A 20,160-nucleotide genomic window follows, 5' to 3' on the forward strand; every position below is an offset into this window, starting at 1 on the left:
TTTCATATTTATTTAGGCAGTGTGGTCTAATGGTTTGAGCATTGGCCCCTTTCAATTTTTAATCTATTTATTTTTATTTATTTTTAATTTTATTTGGGCATTGTGGTCTAGTGGTTTAAGCATTGGACTAGGGCTCTGGAGACCAGGGCTCGAATCCCTGCTCAGCCACGTGACCTTTGGGCTAGTCACACTCTCTCAGCCTCAGCGAATGGCAATGGCAAAAACCCCTCTCAAGAAGGATCCTGCCATGAAAACCCATGTCAGAAATGAACTGAAAGACACACATCAACAAAATCTAAAAAGGGAGGTGAGAGAGGAAAGACCATAGATTTAGCAATCATAGGAACTAGGACTCTGGAGAGCTGGGTTCAAATCCCCACTGGGTGACCTTGCCCAGGGGAAGTCACACTCTCTCAGCCTCAGAAACTCTCCCATGATGCCTTAAGGGTAGCCATAAATCAGAAACGACTTGAAGAAAGGACATGGTCAAAACCACCTTTAATGGCAGTGGTCCCCAAACTGTGCCCTTTAAGAGGTTTTGGACTGCATTTCCCAGAAGCCTCAGCCACGTTGGCCAATAGCCTGGGATTCTGGGAGCTGGAATCCAGAATCTCTAAAAGAGCACAAGTTGGGGACCGCTGCAGCGATCCCCAAACTCTGGTCTTCCAGGTGTTTTGGACTTCATTTCCCAGAAGCCTCAGCCATGTTGGTTAATAGTCCGGGATTCTGGGAGCTGGAGTCCAAAAGCCCTTAAGGAGCACAGTGCTAAATGGCTTCCCTTCAAAAAGAGGCTGAGTGTCGGCTATTGCTTGGGAGGAAGACACTGACCTGGCCGCTCAGAGACCCTCTCTCACTCTCTCTCTCTGAGGAAATGGAGCCCTCCGCCTCGCATCCTCTTCCTCTTCCTCACCTGCCCAGGAAGGTCCTCCGAAAGGAGCCGAAGGGAATCGCCTCCCTCCGGAAAATCCCGAGCCACGTCCTCACCCTCGACACGCCCCTTCCATCAGACAACCAATAGGGACTCAGCGCGGGCGGGCGGGCGGGCGGGCGGCGCCCAGCCCAGCCCGCCTTCAAGCCCCGCCCCTTTCTATACAGAACCCACCTGACTAGTTTACCTCACCGGCCAGGCTCAGAGGGCATCACCCTCTCGGCGTTACCTGTCACTCACAGGGGCGGAGCAAAAGGAAGGCATTGACCAATAGCGTTCCACTTCACGCCTTGTGGGAAATTGAGTCTTCCTATTCGTTCGGGCCCGGTGGGTTATGGGAAATGTAGTGAATGGGGAGACCTCAGCACCCCCCGGCTGTGGTGCATTGTGGGATTCATAGGCGTTCCACCTTCAACAGCGGACATAGACGTAGGAAAAAACAGAGTGACTATAATCTGAAGATTTTTTTTTCCAAATTTCTTTTTCTGGTAAAACGTAAACAAGGGAAGCTGGCCAGGGAAAACGAGAGGCAAACTGAGGACCCAGGGTACATCTACATTGTAGAGTTAACCCACTTTGATCCCACTTTAACTACCACGGCTCCATCCTCCAGAATCCTAGGGTTTGTAGTTTTGTGAGGCACCAGCACTCTTTGGGAAGGAAGGCTGAGGACCTAGTAAAACTACAAATCCCATGATTCCATAGGATAGAGCTACCATACTTAAAGCGCATTATTTCTGCTGTGTAGATCAGTGGTCCCCAAACTGTGCTCTTCAAAAGTTTGGACTCCAGCTCCCGGAATCCCACACTATGGGCCAACATGGCTGAGGCGTCTGGGAAATGTAGTCCAAAACTCTTAAAGGGAACAGTTTGGGGACTATTGGTCTATAAACAAGGGAAAGCTTTCCTACACTCAACTAGGCCCTTAAAATAAGGGCCACCTGTAAGGGATAAGCTTTCCTTTCCATAAATAACGAATTCCCCTTTTACTTAGGGACGCCAGGCTACCCTAAATGACGGCTGTGCTTTTGGCCGCCGAAACCCGGAAGGTAGAGATTGCGTGTGACTCTATAGAAGTCTATCCTGACGGCGAGGTGCACCATGGGTAACGTAGTCCTTGAGGTCAATGTCAGGCCTTGTTGATTAGTAGTAGCCTTAGCAATCATAGCACTCATTCATCCTTGGTAGAAGGAAGAGACGCGGAGGAGCGGAGGCTTCTGGGTAAAGCCGTGAAGGAAACAGGAGAAGAGGAAAGGGGAGGGGGGGAGGAGGGTTTGGAGTGAGGTGAAACACACAAGTCCAGTCAAGGAGGCCCGGTTCGCCCCTGCGCAGAAGGACGCCGTAACAGCGGCGGCAGTGGCGGCGGCAGAGTGAAGTTGGGGGAAAGCGCCGCTGGGAAATAAAATGGTACGTTTAAAAAAAGGGAGGGGGAGGAGGAGGAGGAGGGAAGGGGGGGGGAGGCGCGCGCCAGGAGCACTGAGGAGAGTCTGCGCCAGGGCATCATCATCATCATCATCATCATCATCATCATCATCATCATCCTCCTCCTAAGGAGAAAGGGAGGGGGAGGAGGCGCCAGGGCAACGGTCTTTCGGGTTGATTTTCAGGGTCACCAATATGGGTCTATTCTATTCTATGTCTCCTCCTCCTCCTCCTCCTCCATTTATAAGCCTGAGAAAGGGAGTAGGACTAGTAGTAGTAGTACTATAGGAGTAGCAGCAACACCGCCTCCACGTCGTACCTTTCCCTTTTTTGGGCAGGTTGCTCCAGGCTGACCCCTTCCCTCCTCCTCTTCTTTCTCGCCACTTTCTTCCCTGGCTGCGTCCACACTGGGGGAATAATAACCCGGTTTGGCACCGCTTTAACACTTGGTGTGGCTTAAGGCTATGGCATTCTGGGAGTTGGAGTTTGTTGTGGGGCCCAGAATTCCATAGCAGAGAGCCAGACAAAGAGTTAAAGCGCTACCAAACCGGGTTACTATTCCCCCAGTGTGTCTGTCTGTCTGTCTGTCTGTCTATCTATCTATCTATCTATCTATCTATCTATCTATCTATCTATCTAATATACCACTGGGTGATCCTGGGCAAGACACACTCTCTCAGCCTCAGGAGAAGGCAAACACAACCTCCCTGGGGAGGAACATGCCAAGAAAACCCCATGATGGGTTTGCCTTAGGGTCACCATCAGTAAGTTGACTTGAAGGCACATAACAACAACAAGCCTAAGGCTATCATCTTATATATATATACACACACACACACACACACTCTTCCCTCTCCCCCAAACACATAAAGCAGAGCTGTGTTGACTCCTAAGAAGCCTCCTCCTGTTCTGTAATGGGGCTGGGGGTTCGTTTTATAGGGCAAGTGATTCATAGGCCACCACAGGAAAGTCAGCTAGGACTGGAGCTACATATTAAAACTGCTTCTCCTTCCCCCTTTCTCTGTACAGGGTTTCCTTGGCCATGGACTAAGCCATTTCCATATACAGTTCTGATCCTTAACCTCACTGAAAAGATGTGCCTCTTCTTTTCTCCCGCTGCCATCCCTTGAAATGTGTAGATCCTAATTTAGAGGAAGCCGAGTTTATCACCAAAGCCCCAAATTAGAAGAAGAAACAGCAGAGGTGCTTTCAAAAGAAAAAGAAAGGCTCCTGTTGTACAAAGGTGGCTTGGTAATAAACTCTTGTTAGTTTTTCCCTGCCCCTTGGAGAGCTTAATAACTTGCAAGCCTTTTCCATCCGCCACCACTATCCTCAAAAAGTGGATCATGAATCAAAACCCATTGGAGGAGGAGCCAAAAAACAAGAACAACAACATCCTCTCTTTAAGAGGAACGTTTAAATACTTGAATATAGTTTTGGTTGGTGGATATATCTTGCTAGGATTTATTTTGCAGTATTATTGCTTTCCGATTTCTTACACGGAGCTCATTCAGATATAGTAGTGAAGTGCAATTTATGTAGTTTACTATAGGAGCAAACCTACATGTGGAAGCCATGTGATTTCTCAATCTAAAGTGGTTTTTATATGGAAGGTTCTATCTTAAAGGAAAGTCTGATGTGAAAATAACCATTGCATGCCACTTGCTCAGATGCTTCAAGGCCCTGCTATCAGTATGGAAATGCAACTCAAACATTATTGCATTAGAAACATGCTGTGGAAGCTCTTTAAAATTGCCTGTTTTGGAAGATATATTTTTAAATTCTTGGCTTATAATGTACAGTATAAAAAACTGTTCCAAAAAAACCTGTTACGGCGATTCATTGATAGTGTAACTTAACAGTGCAATCCTTTGCTTATTATCTACTCCAAAAGTAAATCTGTGTAGATTATTCTGTGCTAGGCTTTCTTAACTGGAAAGTTGATTATTGTGTGTGTATTAAAAATGTACGTATAGATGCTGTCATTTCAGTTTTCAGAAGAAGGCGATGCCTTTAACTACAGAAGAACAAGGATTTCTTGGGGTTATCCTGGAATGAAATTTGTTACCCAGCAGGAGAACTAAACCGTTTTTAAAGATAGGCAGTTGTAATAGAATTCAGAAACAAACCTCTGGATTGGCTTCATTGGCTTTCCTGCTTCTTTTGCATCCCAAAGCACAAACTTAAATCGTCTCAGAAGGACAAGGTCCGCCAATTTATGGCAGTTACCCAGGCTGGTGAAAGGACTGCTATATACTGCTTAATGCAAAATGAGTGGAAGCTAGAAGTGGCAACAGACAACTACTTCCAGAACCCAGACTTGTACTACAAAGAATCCATGAAAATTTCAATAGACAGGAAGAAATTAGAACAATTATATAACAGGTACAAAGGTAAGGCGTTTGTTTCACTTTTCCCCCCCTTTGAACTTGATCGCCATTTTAGTTTAAGGCCTGTAGGGGAAGGAGACGGATTGTAATATGAAACACACATAATAAAAAGTAAACCTCATTGAACTTGGTGGAACTCAGTACTGAAAGAATTCATAGTATTGTGTTGTAAACATAAATGTAGCATTTTGTTGCAATGGCTTTTTCATATGTGTCCCGATGAGGTGAGGAAACCTCTTAAACACAGAATTTATATTACAACATTTCATATGGAACAGTCTTTCTTCAAAATGTAAACAACGTGAGCACTAGCAAATATGGTATTGGTGGTAAGGAAAAATAACCACATGTGTCTGTTAGAAAGTCACTATTAATTTTTAGATGACGGCATGGATATTATGGTATCTGATTCATTACACAAGAAACTTGTGTTAAGTTGCATAGTATCGGCTTTATCACACTGATCCAATACCCCACAGAGATCACTTGTTGGAGCTACAGGTGTAAATTGGATGCTTTTTTATTTGCTGCATTGCTTACAGATGATGTGTTCTCACAGTCACATCAAAATATATATTCCTATTCACACTGGGATGTATATATAGATGCTCATCTCACTGTACATTCTGTTTAAAGCAGTGAAAAAAAGAAATACAGCATTCACACTTGGATGAATGTTTTTAACTATTGATCCTGGCCTAGCAAGGGATATATGTAAACCTACTTCTGATTGTTTGGGTGAGTAAGGTCCAAAACACACTGCAGAAATAATCCAGTTTGATTGCCCTATGAATTCTAGGAACTGTAGCTTTGTGAAACATTTAGCCTTCTCTGTCAGAGAGCTCTGGAGCCAATGAACTACAATTCCCAGGCTTCCTTAGCACTGAGCCAAGGCAGCTAAAGCAGTCTCAAACAGTTATTTCTGCAGTGTGTTTTGGACCTATGTTTACCTCTGTCCATTTCTAAGTATTTCCTTTATTTTCAGTTGTAAGATTTCAACTGTAACACATTCTTAACACCTTACTTCTGCTCATGTTGCAGTAAACAACCTGCATGAGATGGCCTTCATCTCAGAGACTATTAATAAAGGAATAAATAACAGGTGGAATTTTAGTTAAATTTTTGAGGAAAAATAGGTATGGAGTATTAGTAGTAATTAATATAGGTCAAATAATTTGGTGTGCTTTTAAAGGTACATTTTTTTGTTTGTTTTCTGCCAATAATATCCTAAAATATTGTAAAAATTTAAGTACATATTACAATAAAACACACAACAATTTATGAATACTATATTAATTTTTTTAAGAAAACCATTTAATCAGCTAATCACTGTCCGAATAGAAAGGTCTTTGCTGACTGACAGAGAGCTATCTTGATCTGAAAGGCATTCCATAGTCTTGGAGTGGTCACTGAGAAAGTTTTTCCCTTTGGTTTTACTACTCATGCCTCCAAAGCAGGGCTGGGGAGTAGGAGTAGAATAAGGAGTGACAAAATATATTCGTTACTGCTTATACCTGTTATTATATTGTATGTGCAACCACCAAAAAAACCATTTTATTATATTGCACTGGGGTAGGGACTGGGAGGCAAAGAGAGATACTTACACATACACACGCCAGCCTTGCAAAGCAATTGGGGCTTTTTCCCAGGGCTGGGGAGTAGGAGTAAGGAGTAATGGAGTAAGACGTTTTTACAGGAGTAGGAGTAACATTAAGAAAATATATTTTACTCTGGAGTAAGACAAGGAGTAACCCCAAAATCACCACTATTCCCCAGTCCTAGTCCAAAGCGATGAGACTAAAGGGTCTCTCCTTCACATCTGAAATCTGGGCAGACCCATATGGCTCAAATGCATGCTTATCATACATTCATGTTTCTGGCTCTGTCAGAAAATCATCATGCAGATTCAGTGGATCTCGGTGATCAACGTGTTTTCTATATATACAGCTTCACACAAGTGTCTCCAGTAAGTACTCTTCTATGCTTGACATGAGGCCTTGATTCCCTTTCAGGATAAACAGACCCACCAATCCTGAAAGGTAAAAAATTTCTAGGAATGTATTTTTGGCAATTCCTTGTTCTGAGTCTTGTTGCTCATAAGAAAATTGTTCCTGCTAGATCAGGATCCTTATTTTACTATACATTTCTAATAAGCATATCTTACCATGCCTTATTACTAACATGTAGCTTGCTGAACTTGGCATACCAAGACAGCTCAGAAGAGTCGAAGACTTATCATAGTTGTATGTGTGAATAAAACATTATTGAACTACTTCTTATTTGCAGTTTGTTTGAATTTTTCTTCTGTGTCTTATTCTATAACAGTTTAGCACATCTAGCAGTTGTGTTGTTTGTCACTACCAATCACTTTCCTCTGGAACCACAAAACTGTAAGATTTTCTCTCATGACTGAGTCCTTTCCACTTTCGTGTTCCTCTTTCCTTGGCCTCCAATGATAATATGGTTCATCAAATAATTGTTCTTAATTCCTATGTTTTCTTCTGTTTTGTTATTTGTATAGGATGTTGTGTGCCTTCATTATGTCCCCAAGTTATCATATAAACTTTTTCATGATCTTGGCCATTTTTAGTCTTGACCATATTTTTACATTCATGTTTATAGTTTGGTGATGTAATGTACAGTTTCACTGAGAGTGAAAGATAGTATTCACTCTTATGAATTCCTGAGCCTTGAGAATGTTGTTGCCGCTTGAGTGCATAATCCCTTCTTCTGGTATTCCTTTGTCCTTTTGTTCATTGTTTATCTCTTTTAAGCTGGACTCCTGAGCATACTTACATACACATATGTTGCATAAGTTTGTTTCATTTAGTATTACTGTACCTTTTTTCTGTCATCAGTGCAACACCTTTTAAACTTAGTAATGAGAGGTTACTTGTAAATGGAAAATTGGTTTTGGTCTCCTGTTACTGCTAAGCAAATAAAGTGGTAAAATCCTGAACACCAACATGTTGTATGGCCGTTTCATTGGATAAGATTGAGATATATTTGTTTCTATTCAAAATAAAATATCTGTCTGCATTCTAAAGGCACAAGCATTAGAGTCACAAGTTTTTATAATTGTATTAATCAGTTATAGTTTGAGTTTATTAGCAAGCAAAAGGTTACGACAAATGTTGGCTTGTAAAAGCAACATAAGGCTCAGATTTCTTACTTCCTGTTTCATAGGACCAGAATGCATCTTTTTTGTCCCTATTGTTTGATGAAGGATTTTTATAGGGAAGGAGTGGCAAGCAAGCACTGAATATATGCTTGTTGCAATCTGTCACCTCCAGCCTTTGTCACTGATTCTTTTTCTGGGATAAAACCTAGCCTAGTACTCTTCTGAAAAAGACACTGTTCCCCTGTGCTATCACTTTTTGAAAAACTGTAAGTCCCATACTGGAGTATATGGTATTACAATGCCCCCACGTCATACGCAGGTGCCTTGCGGCTTCCAGCTTATGCTTGGAAGCCCTGCGCCATTCAATGAATGGTGCGCATGCCCACGGCACTCACACCACTTCGCTGCCGTGTGCAGAAGCCCCATTATCCGCAATGGGACTCAAGCATAGGCGGAACTTGCCCTATGCAGCGGGGTCCGGAATGGATCCCCTGCGTAAGGCAAGAGCACTGTATACTTGTTTCTTGAAGTACAGCTATGAACATAAGTTACAGAGGTTGCCAGTTACAGTTGTACCTGCTGTCTTCTGAGTCTGTTACAGGTCTGTTACATTAATGTAGTAGAATGAGAAGGGCATATTAAAGATATCTATGAAACTGCATTGGACCTCACCATTGATTGTGGTGGGTAGGGGTAGTGGGAATTATAGTCCAAATAACATCTAGAGGGCCACAGGTGGACTTGCCTGATTTATAATTTAGCTTATATTTAATTTAGTGTGTCCAAAGATTTTGTATTATGCAAATGCATGTAGACAACAGCGTAAAAGTAAACATTCTTAAAATACATTAGTTGAGTGACAGCTCTTACAAAAAACATTAGTAATGTCTTGGAGTATTAAAAACATTTTTAGTTTTACTTACTCTTAATTCACTGCCAGAAAAACTGGACATTATATCTGTAGTGGGCATTCAGGGGAAATGACTGGTTCTTTTCCTCTTGAATTATGGTGATCCGCAAATCAGTTACTCCTTAAATTAGGCAAAGTCATTAGAAAGTAGACTTTAGAGGACATTTGATATGCACCTGCACTTAAGTGCTTCAGTGGCAGGATCAGGAAAGAGTGAACCTTATAATTAGAAAATGGTCTGCACATGACTGTCTACTAATACTTTCTTACAGTAATCATCTGGGGTTTTTTCCTGTCCTCTTTAAAAAGTGCTGGTGTACTACATCTCAAAATTTATTTTGCCACTTGTCCCCATCTCAGCCAGCCCCCATGCTATTGGTTTCACAAAAGCCCTGGTTCTGTTAGCACCCTCATTTTCTGTCTGCATTCCATGGCATTTCTTCTCTCTTTACCCCTGCACAAATATTTGCACCCTCTCTGTTTCCCTCTTCCAGAAGTCTCTCTCTTGATAACCACACTTTTCTCTATGCAACTTGTAATGCTTTTCTGTTGTCTTAGTGCCAAGGGGGTCCTGTTGTCTGATGTGTCTCCTTAAATCTTTCTCATGGTTCTTTGCTGCTAATAATAGGATGGGGCAGAAACAAATAAAGGTTGTTCTCTCTCTTCCAGTAATTAAGTTCCCGGGGAGTTTCATGTAAAAATTGGCTGGCTAAAACTGCTGCCAACTCTTATCTCACACACTGAATACAGGAAGAAGAGAACTAGCATAGATGTCCATGGATAGTTCTCTTGCATTTGGTTTTAAAACTAGGTAAACAACACTTTCCACATTTTCAGCTATCAGAAAATTAAACCATTTTGGGATAGGTGAAGGTTTCTCAGAAAAGGTGTGGCAATTCTTGTGAATTGCTACTCTTTTTTTTTTTTATTTAAAGAAAGTTTTCTCACCATTTCAAGTCCAGTAATTAGTAACTAGGCAGACCACAATGTTTCTCCACAGTTTCTTAATTGGAATGATGCTATGTCAATATGTAGTGTTACTCCAGAGACATTAAGGGGTGAACATTGTGGTTGTCACAGTGCTTCTTTCTGGAATGATGTTGTATCATGTATCGTCATTTCAAAGAAGGCATTATCAGGAAATTTGACAGTCTGCCCTGCCTTGTTACAGTTTCATTCTGCTTAGAATAGTTGGAAAACTTTGTTTAAAGTAGTAGGGGATGGGGCAAGGACTGCAACAGCTTTTCTGGTATGTCATCTTAACATCGTTTCTCAACACTTAATGTTCTGCTGGTCATCAAAATGTCCCTCAAATGTCTGTTACCTTTCCCTCTATAACTTGCACCCCCCAGCTTGCCAAGAAAATATCCACCAAAGACTGCATCAGTAGAACATAGTGGGTTTGGAATGTGCCTTAGACTTAAGTGGGGAAAGTCAACAAAAATGGTATCTGGAGTATCCCCAGGGAAATACAAATAGGGAGAGTACTACACTTTATCTCCATATCTTGTGTTACACTATTATCTTTTAAAATGCATCTAGCACTATGCTGAAGATGATTCGTTTACAAAGAAATAGGCCTTTGTTATATTCACATCGACCATTAATTCCCATTATGGTTTTATTTATATGTGCATATTTTCATGCAAGTTTGTACAATAATTGGATAAGAAATAAGGATGGCTTGTGATGAAATATGCTTGACAAGTTATTAATGTAAAACATGATTCTTTTTGTTTGTTTTTAAATACAGATCCACAAGATGAGAATAAAATTGGCATTGATGGAATTCAACAGTTTTGTGATGATTTAAGTCTAGACCCTGCTAGTATCAGCGTTTTGGTCATAGCGTGGAAATTCAGGGCAGCCACTCAGTGTGAATTCAGTAAAAAAGAATTTGTAGATGGCATGACAGAATTGGGGTGAGTATGGCTACTTTTAACAGGACTTCCATTTTCTCTTAATAGGCCAAAAGAAACTTCCTGAACAATTTAAATGTGCATTCTCAGTAATTGCCTTCTGTAATTCATATTGTCCTCCTTATACTCAGATGACCTGAGCTGCATTCCAAAGAAGCATTTGTTGACAAAGAAACTGTGCATGTATCCGGAGCTTTCTTTGTAGCATTTACATCCAAAGCTCCTATAGCAAAGAAAGTAAGCAACTTTTTAAATTGAACGATGACTTGTCTAATTTCTCTGTGGGAACTGTCACAGTAAGAGCTACAAAAAATGCTCAGAGCCATGCACATGATTCCATTATTTGTGTGTGAAAATATTAAACAGTTAAGGCTTTCTGTAGAAAGGATAAAACAGTTCCCAGTCTCTGCGTCTGGCTTGTCTCCTTTCCATAAATCCATATTTAGAGATTTTCTTCTTAAAACTCAGAGTATGCTTTTTAGTAGTTGGATCATGCCCCAAATCGCATCAGTTACAATGGGAAATAAGTAAAATCATCATTGGGTCCTATTCTGTATTATTTACACCAGAGAGGTTTTGTTGAGCTTTTTAAAAAAATATGAAACTTACACAGAAGAAGAAAAGTGAGGCTTGCCATATGTGTCCTTTGATTTCCGGTTGGACACAATATGCTTCATCACAATCACACTTTAAACTTCACAGAATAAATAATTCAGTCACAGTCTAAACAGATCAACAGCACCTGAGGGAAAGAATTTCTGTACACAGGCCAAAAATATTGGAATTATGTCTAATCAGGGTAGATTGTCTCTGAATACACAAGTAGTATCTCTGTGAGCAACTAGGAAATTAAACCAAAATGAATAGAGCTGGAGCCAAATCCCACTTCTTCCACACACCTACTTGCTGACACTTCACTAGTTGAGTCATGATTGGGGCATTTTCAAGAGAAATTATTGATCTCAATGGGACACCTTTCTCTGCATACCAACTTTTCTCCCCATAAGACCGTCATCCTGATAAACATCCTGGTAAATATAAGTTTGTGGACATGCATTTATCTAGATATAGTTCTGCTCTGTTTTACATAGTTTTATTTTTAGTTTTACTGGTTTTACCTGTTTGTTAGTTAGAGTTCAGAAGAAAGGGAATTTTAAAAAGTACTTTCACTTTTTTTATCTACCACAGCAGCTGAATGAACAACTGTGGAATAGTTCATACTCTTGAGTTATGTTAAAATTGTCATATCAGTTAGCTTTAACCTGATCTCTACTTTATATCCGAGTTCCTTAATTTTGTAATAAATGCTGCTGGTATTTTTAAAAGGTCAGTTACCATGAATGATGGGCATATATTTGTAAATTTATTTGCTGTGCTTTAAATAAAAAAATGAGTTTTGAAATGTCTTAATACGGATAATGGGTTTTTTTTACCAGGTGTGATACCACTGACAAACTAAAGGCTCTTTTGCCGAGATTGGAACAAGAATTAAAGGATCCAATGAAATTTAAAGATTTTTATCAGTTTACCTTTAACTTTGCTAAAAATCCTGGACAAAAAGGTTTAGGTGAGTTCCTTATAAGCTGAACAGAGAAGTCAGTCAATAGTGTTTTAATAACCAGCTTTTTCTTACTGTCATCATTGCCTTGAAAGTTTGCAAAACCATTCTTATTAATCAGTCATTCTACCTGATTTAAAAGACGAAACATCTAGCCATATAATGCAGTGACAATGGTTCACTATCAAGTGAATATTTGACTAATTCTTCTAGAAGGGATACATTCTACTTAAAGCAGTACCTGATGTTGTTTATTTAGTAAGTTATTTTATATGCTCCTTTTCTGCCAAAAATGATGTTCAAAGTAGCTAACAAAGTTAAAATGAAAAGAAAGCCTCATTAAGGCCCAGAAACAGTATTTAAATTATGTTATGTTACCAATCAAAAATTTTCATTCTTTTAAAAATATTTTATGTATAAATATGTTCCATTGGCCTAAATTTATAGATTTGCAGATTTGCTAATGAGAGGAATCCAGTTTCAATCCTCCCAACAATGCAAATGGTTGTTCAGAACAAAGCTAATCAATAGTTGGACTATATTTTTATTTATTTCCTATATATTTAATTTATTTATAGTAAATTTACATCATGATTTTGTAGGGGAAATATCCACTGCAAACAGTTTACAATATCCTAAAATAAAGCCATTGTGATCTAGTGGTCTAATGTTGGACTATGACTCTAGAGACCCTGCCCAGATGTGAAAACACTCAGGGTGACATTGGGCATGTCACACTCTCCCAGCCACAGAGAAAGGCAAAGGCAAACTCACTCTGAACAAATCCTGCCAAGATTGGTTCACCTTAGCGTCACCATAAGTCAGAAATGACTTGAAGGTACACAATAACAAAGCAGAACAATCTACTAAAACAGAATAGATAGAACAATAAATAAAAAACACCCTCCCTCAATAATGATGTATGTTTTTACTGTCCCCTGAAAACTGAACAATCAAAGATGGTATCTGAGTTTCTTGGTGAAGAAATGTACATCACAAATTGGTTGCCATGATTGAAAAAGCCTGTTTGTCATCCCCACCAACTGAATTTTTTCTTGGAAAGAAGATAACAAGAAGGGAAAAAAATAATTCCTGGGCGATCCTGGTCCTTGAGCATTAAGTTTAGAGAGGGAACCAGTGCATGAAACCAAATGAGCACAGAATACTTGCTGCAGGAGTTTTGTTGAGTAAAAGGTTTGTTTATATATTTGTAATAGGAATGTAAGAAGCGTAGGCCACAAGCAGCCTCTAGATCCCTTTTTTGTGGTTTCCAAAGTTTTTTTAAATGGTTTGATATACAGATCAAAATTGCCTGAAACAAACAAAACCCCTCTAGTTTGTAGACGTGGGGGGGAAGCCCCATCCTCTCCACCTTTTGATCACTGTTTGGTCACTGAAATAAAGGGGAAAGAAGATATTTTTGTATGTTCCTGGGGATGTGGCCTCAGTCCTACTGCAGTTACTACCTCTGCCCAAGGTCTCTATGGTTTTATGGGCATGCTTCCGGTTTACTCTGTCCAGATGTTCCCCACCCAGTACATGGTTTTCCTGAACATGCTTCCTTCTACACATAACTCACCCTTCTGCAGTGGGAAATGTTAATGTGAGTTTATTTTGATATCACAATCAATTAGTAAGTGATCTTTGTATTTCTGAATATGAGCCAGTGGGACAGATATAGAACATGTCTTAATTCCAAATAGTTCAGACTAAATGTATCTGTAGGAGGTCAGTAAGACAGATAAAAATGCAGTCTATAAGATCAACGCTTTAGGTGCAGGCATTTGTGAGAGTTGTATTTAATCTCATTCCTTGCTTATTAGATGACTTCTTTAGGAGGCTTTGCTCATTAAGGGCCTTAATCCAATGTTAGTCTGAACTATAGTAGACTCATGAAATCAGTGGAACGTACCTAAGTGGTGGTGAACCTATGGTACACATGCCATTTTTAGGGCACACAGAGGGCGTGCCTGTTGCTCCTCTTCCCCATCATCCCAGGCCTTCTGCTGTCTCTGGAAGGTGGAAATCCCACCCCCAGAAGGCAAATGTCTTGTCCCTTCAGAAGTCCTGCCCCCCCAGCACCAGTGCAGGAACACCTTGGAGTTTGAGCATTCAATCTCGAAAAGGTTCGCTATCACTGACTTAGACATTCTTGTTATTTCTAAGTAATATTGAGTTTATTTGGGAGTTTACAGTTGGATTTTAAGCCATGGGGTGTTATATGAAAATATTAAAGGTTAAAATAGCAACTATTAAAAAATAAAAAACTATTAAAAATCTGAGAAATAGCAATAGCAAGTACAGTGCACCCGCGTCATATGTAGGCACAATATACGTGACTTTCAGCATATGCTGAAAGCCACGCTAGAAGAAGCCTTGGCGCACCCTGGAAAGGGTAATGGCAAGCACCATTATTTTTAATGGGGCTTGAGCATACGCGGAATTCCCCTTACGTGAGGAGGGTGTCTGGAACGAATCCCCAGCATAAGGGAAGGGCCCACTGTACATTTCTATACCGCTTATCAGTGCACTAATGCATTCCATAAGCAGTTTACAATGTGTGAGCTAATTGCCCCAATAAGCTGGGTACTCATTTTAGCAAACTCCGAAGAATGCAAGCCTGAGTCGAGCTTGAGCCATTGGCTGGCATTGAACTCGCAAGCTTGTGATTTGTGGGTGAGTGATGGCAGTACAGGCATTTAACCACTGCGCTACCAGGGCTCATCAAGATCTGCAATAACACCCAGCTCATCAACATAATGATTTTAATTTAATGTTACTATGAGTCAGTACTCATAACAGTTCTAGAATCGTCCAGTATAGTACATCTTTCCAGTGGAGAAGAAAATTTTGAACAGCCTTTTTGCACATACAGTCTCTCAAGCCATGATCCAGTTGGAAGTTTTTGCCAAAATATTTCCTAGATACGGTGCATTACAAATAACAACCTATTATCTCAGCTGCAGTCAACAGGCTAGCCATGCTTATGACTACAGCCTTTTATTTCTTATTATTATTATTATACTTTATTTACATAAATTCTGGAAGATACGCACCCTCATGTGTCAGTTGCTTGGTGGGAGACAGCATGCATTGTTGTGTCAACTTTAGGCAGAATAGTCTTCTAAATTCTTATGAAGTATTTCCTGTATTCCACACATGAATGTGGAATTTCCAAAGAGTGAATTCATTTTTTTAAACATTCAAAACATTTTGGTAATGTATATCTCAATAAAAAATTTAATGCGAGTTATATGGCCTAGGGAGCCAGTGTGGAATAAGTGGTTTGAGTTTTGGACTATGGCTGTAGCCAACCATGGTCTGAATCCCTGCTCAACTGTAGAAACCTGTTGGGTGACCTTGAGTGGAATCACATTCTCTCAGTCTAAGAGGCAGGCATTGGCAAACCTCTGAATAAATTTTGCTAAGGAGGTTGAAATCAGCTTGAAGGCACAGAACGACAATTTCTATTAAGCTCATTACTAAATATAGAAAATTATATCCTAATTGTGACATGTTGAAATCATAATCCTTTCTGAAAAATCTTTTAATAGTTTCTTTTACTTTGTATGTTGCAAATAATACTAGTACATGAACAAGTTTTTGGTAGTTACTCTGAGTTGAAGTTGGAAAATGTACTGGTAAATTGAGCAGTGAGTCTTTGTAATTTTTATGCAGTGTTTCCAGACCTCTGAGATTGCTACCAGACTGCAACATGGTCCCAATCTGATTCCCATGAATCAAAAGTTGTTGATTCTCCTAAGATAGATGTGAACAATTTCAGTAGTTTCTTATGGCTTCACTATCAGTCTGGATAGAGTTGTTACGTCTTCGTAGGAAAAGCTTCATTTGATAAAAGAATTAATGCAGATTTTTTTACTGACAAATTAATTTAATTGAATTTTCATTCTGAAATATTTTCAAGATCAAAATTTTGAATTACAAGTCTGCTATAATATTTTATATTTCCAAAAAGAGGACTTAAACATATAGAATTCTGTAGTTACTGCAGAAATGCATCATATAAAAATATTTTTCTAATTGAAACACCTCTTCTGAGAAGGGGATAGTGTTCTAACTCAGCTGTGCAAATTATTTAAACATAACTACTTATTATGGTAAAATGACACATTTAGCAGATTTGTCATTCATTGTGATTGCTCATGAATAAAGATAGTCTAGTTTTAAATTTGGCTTGTCTCAAATTGACATGTCAGCATGCACATGGTCTAAGAAGCAGCCGCAGCAGGGACAAGTTTTCAGCTAATTTTCAAAACGCAGATCTTCTTCTTAAGTTAATCTAACATGCCAAAGGAATGCCAGCCTTATCTTAGAGGCTCAGACAGGAGAGCTGTGAATGTCATTGGTGAGAGCTTACAAGATAAACATGTACTATCTTGAGAAGGAAATATTTGTGTTCATGCACTGGGAATCATTTATGTATAGACATACCAACTGGGATAGTTGTTTCCAGTTTAACATTGTCTCACAAAGCTGGGAATAAAGACAGGCTCTATGTATACTTGTCCATAATAAATATACTAGAGAAAGCAATAGGATAAGCAGACATAACACAGAATCAAATTTACTTGTTAGATGCCTTAGTGTTAGTATAGTAAGTGAAAGAAAGCAGGTTTAAAGAAAGAAAGCCCCTACCTTCATGAAAAATCAGATTTGTAAATAGCCAAACATCCTGATGACCCATAGCAGCTAATTGTTTGGAGATGACATATAGTATAGACATGGGACTGACACAACTGCTAGAGGCAGAACGAAACCAAGGTCTTTATTTATGAAAGAGAATAAATGTTTGCTCTTTAAATAGTATCTTCTAGCTGCTTAAACATATGTAGATTAGATATGCTTAGTTACCATTCTTATAGCAAGAGGGTTTCTCCAGCTGATAATGCCTCAGTAGGTTTTCCCTCAGACCAGATTTTCTTAAAACTATTCCAGCTAGTCACAGCCAGGAACAGATGGTGTTCAGCAGTCTTCTTGTTGCTTCTGGCTTCTAGGATGTTTCAGTTTCAAGGACTCATGGTAAAGCTCCCTCTACTCAGATCTCTGCTTGAAACCTGCTCATGTTGGGCTATGCTGTCTGCTTGACACTTTGCTACTGCTTCACAGCAAGGCTTCCTGCATATCTCAGGTGATCTGGATTTCCAATCTCCTCCCAAAAGAGTTCTCTCAGGCTGACTTTATTTTTCTTCTGTTTATTGAATTTATCCTGCCCTTCTCATGGTAGTAACAATAAGGATAAAAGTGGAATAGACATACCTATTAAAAAATCTTTAAACAATACCATTTTTGATACGTAGGTCACTGGCAGATTTATAGTTTTGTCCCATTAAGATATAATAATATTCCTGGCTTCATAGTGCATGTTGTGTGCCTTCAAGTCATTTCTGAATAACAGTGACCCTAATGCAAACCTGTCGCAGGGTTTCCTTGGCAAGTGCCTTTAGAGGCAGTTTGTCATTGCCATCCACTGAGGCTGAGAGTGTATGACTTGCCGAAGCTCACCCAGTAGGCTCACATGACCAAGTAAGGATTTTAACCCTGCTATCCAGAGTCATAGACCAGTGCTCAAACTACTACACCATGCTGGCTCCACCATGGCTTAATAAGACATGTTTTATTTAACCAACAATTAAATTTGAGCTTATTTCCATACCTTAACCCTTGCTGACTGCCTTTGGCACTTTGATACTGGTGCCTAAATCTACAGTTTCCTATATTGTTTCAAATGGCAAATTGTAATTTAATGTTGGTAAATGACATAATATAATTGTAGGTCAATGTTAGTCACTCATAATGGTGGGTTGAGTTACATTTGTAGGTATTATTTGGAATAATGTTTCTAAATATGCCAGCATTTCTGTAGTATTCTGTTAGTAACTTGAAGAGATTTTCCCGCTCCCCCCACTTTTTTTCTTAAATGAATTACTAGAATTTTAAAATGAATACTGTTTTGTCTTTAATGTAAGAAATATTGTTTATTTTTAGAATTTAAAGAAGAGTGATTATATAGAAGCACAAAGGAAATACAAAAAGTACGTGGGTGTACATATGATAAAAAGTATACTGACTGAATTATTTCTCCAAAAGCATTTAACAAAACACAGTTTCTTACCCAAATAAGATGGAGGAACATCTAAAAATTTAACTTTTGAGAAACACTTTTTCTTTGGATTCTTCATAAATTGTCTGTTTCATTCTTTTTATAGTAAGAGGTCTAAAATATGATTCACACAATTATGCTATGTTTATATCTTTCAGATCTAGAAATGGCAATTGCATATTGGAATTTAGTCTTATCAGGGAGATTTAAATTTTTAGACCTTTGGAATAAATTTTTATTGGTAAGTACATTTTGCATTATATTTGACAGAAGCAGTTGAACACTTGATCTTTTCCCTTTAATTTAATTCTAATCATTTTTCTCAGCGTTTTTACTCAAGTATTATACAATATTTGAAAATTGCTTATGTTAGCTTGTTTTTCTTGCATAGGAGCATCATAAAAGATCTATTCCCAAAGATACTTGGAATCTTCTTTTAGATTTTGGAAATATGATTGCAGATGACATGTCAAACTATGATGAAGAAGGTAACTCATGGGGATCTTCAAAATGAATTACAGTTGTCTTAAAGTAATATTGTTCATGAAAACCCACCCCGGGGATAGGATGGAAACTTGGTCAGACTTAAGAGTAAACCCAACTAAGTCAATGTGGTTTAATTCTACTAAGCGCATTAGTCTGGATACAACCCAGTTAATTTTATGTGAAGTGAATGTGAATGTGCATGTTGTACTTATGGATTATTTTGGCTACAAAATGTAGATGAAATGTTTTGTACTTCACTGTTAAACATTTGGCTATACAATTTAGCTTTCTTAGAAGATTTTTCATATATTTTCATATGACTAAAATATGTTGAGATTTGAACAGAGAATTGTATTTAAAGATAAAATTGTTTCAAGATCATGCAAAGTTTTGATTAAAAAACTATTTGACTCTTCTTAGGAGCGTGGCCTGTTCTAATAGACGATTTTGTGGAATATGCACGACCAGTAGTCACAGGAGGAAAACGTAAAGCTTCCTAACCATAGACTCTTCTTAGTGGACTTAAATTTGCAGTCTGAACTGCATCAGGTAATGAAGACATTTTGGCCAATAACTGTGCACACTGACACTGGTTTCAAAAGTCGTGGTGGGATGCCACTGACAAAATGGAAATCACTACTTCTGCTTCAAGAAAATGATGGCTGACTCATGGACACTGCAAGATGAAATTCAGAAGATAATCCAGGCTGTTTGTAGGATATTGGCTTCAATTATTGTATTGGTTGTATCATATAGGATGTAGATCTTGCATGATTTTATACTTTGGAGAAGTTTAACTAGAGGCCATTTTAGTAAAGGTTTTGACAGCACAGCATGCCATTCAGTTCAATAACCCAGGGTGAACACCAGCAGTTACATAATTACAACTGTATTATATTGTACTTATATTAAAAGCAGTATTTGTGGTATATAAATTAAATCCCTAAATAAAATGTGTGGTGTGTGGTATTTTATACAAATATAAAAATTGTTAAAGTCATGATGTAAAAGATTTATTGACATCTCTCTTCAGCTCCGTGCCAAGATTCTAGACGTAAAGAGAAGCCAACAAGATCCATTTTTTAAAAGCCTGATTTTCTCATTTTTTAACTGACTTGTATAAGTTGGTCCTTTGCTTCAGCAATGTAGCAACACAGTGCTTTTTGTTGTTGTTAACTGCCCTTGAGTTGATCTCGAGTCATGGCAACCCTATGGATGAGACATCTCCAATGTTAATATGCTGAATTTAGCATTAACCAAAAAAGTTTTGGTATTTCGTTAAAGTGAATATTGTAGATATATTAT

The 20,160-nt window shown here is 38.9% G+C and overlaps 2 protein-coding genes across 5 annotated transcripts in view; one reads left to right on the forward strand and one right to left on the reverse strand.

Moving 5' to 3' along the window:
• Positions 1-1,131, reverse strand: part of TMCO3 (transmembrane and coiled-coil domains 3) — a 25,940-nt gene extending 24,809 nt beyond the window's left edge. Inside the window, exon 1 of one of the 3 annotated variants that reach the window (XM_042457548.1) lies at positions 1,103-1,131. The gene's annotated coding sequence lies outside the window, so the exon portion shown is untranslated. Of the gene's footprint in view, positions 1-828; positions 991-1,102 lie in introns of those variants that run through there. The other 2 variants (XM_042457546.1, XM_042457547.1) reach the window with 2 other exon arrangements.
• Positions 1,132-2,062: 931 nt separating this feature from the next.
• Positions 2,063-19,808, forward strand: DCUN1D2 (defective in cullin neddylation 1 domain containing 2). 2 transcript variants are annotated; one of them, XM_042457550.1, is made up of 7 exons: positions 2,063-2,335; positions 4,527-4,743; positions 10,525-10,693; positions 12,127-12,257; positions 18,528-18,610; positions 18,761-18,857; positions 19,276-19,808. In XM_042457550.1, exons 1-7 carry the CDS (start codon positions 2,333-2,335, stop codon positions 19,353-19,355), a joined length of 780 nt encoding a protein of 259 aa, XP_042313484.1. In that variant the 5' UTR covers positions 2,063-2,332; the 3' UTR covers positions 19,356-19,808. The 2 variants fall into 2 exon arrangements, with proteins under 2 accessions (XP_042313484.1, XP_042313485.1); XM_042457551.1 differs by having other exon boundaries at positions 2,065-2,335; positions 4,342-4,743.
• The last annotated feature ends 352 nt before the right edge of the window (positions 19,809-20,160 follow it).

This window comes from Sceloporus undulatus, chromosome 3 (genome assembly GCF_019175285.1).
Source record: "Sceloporus undulatus isolate JIND9_A2432 ecotype Alabama chromosome 3, SceUnd_v1.1, whole genome shotgun sequence".
Taxonomy (NCBI): domain Eukaryota; kingdom Metazoa; phylum Chordata; class Lepidosauria; order Squamata; family Phrynosomatidae; genus Sceloporus; species Sceloporus undulatus.

Coding starts and splice junctions, on each gene's coding strand:
- DCUN1D2 (XM_042457550.1), top strand. Junction 10,694..12,126: donor GATGGCATGACAGAATTGGG/GTGAGTATGGCT, acceptor TTTTTTTACCAG/GTGTGATACCACTGACAAAC. Junction 18,611..18,760: donor TTTGGAATAAATTTTTATTG/GTAAGTACATTT, acceptor TTTCTTGCATAG/GAGCATCATAAAAGATCTAT.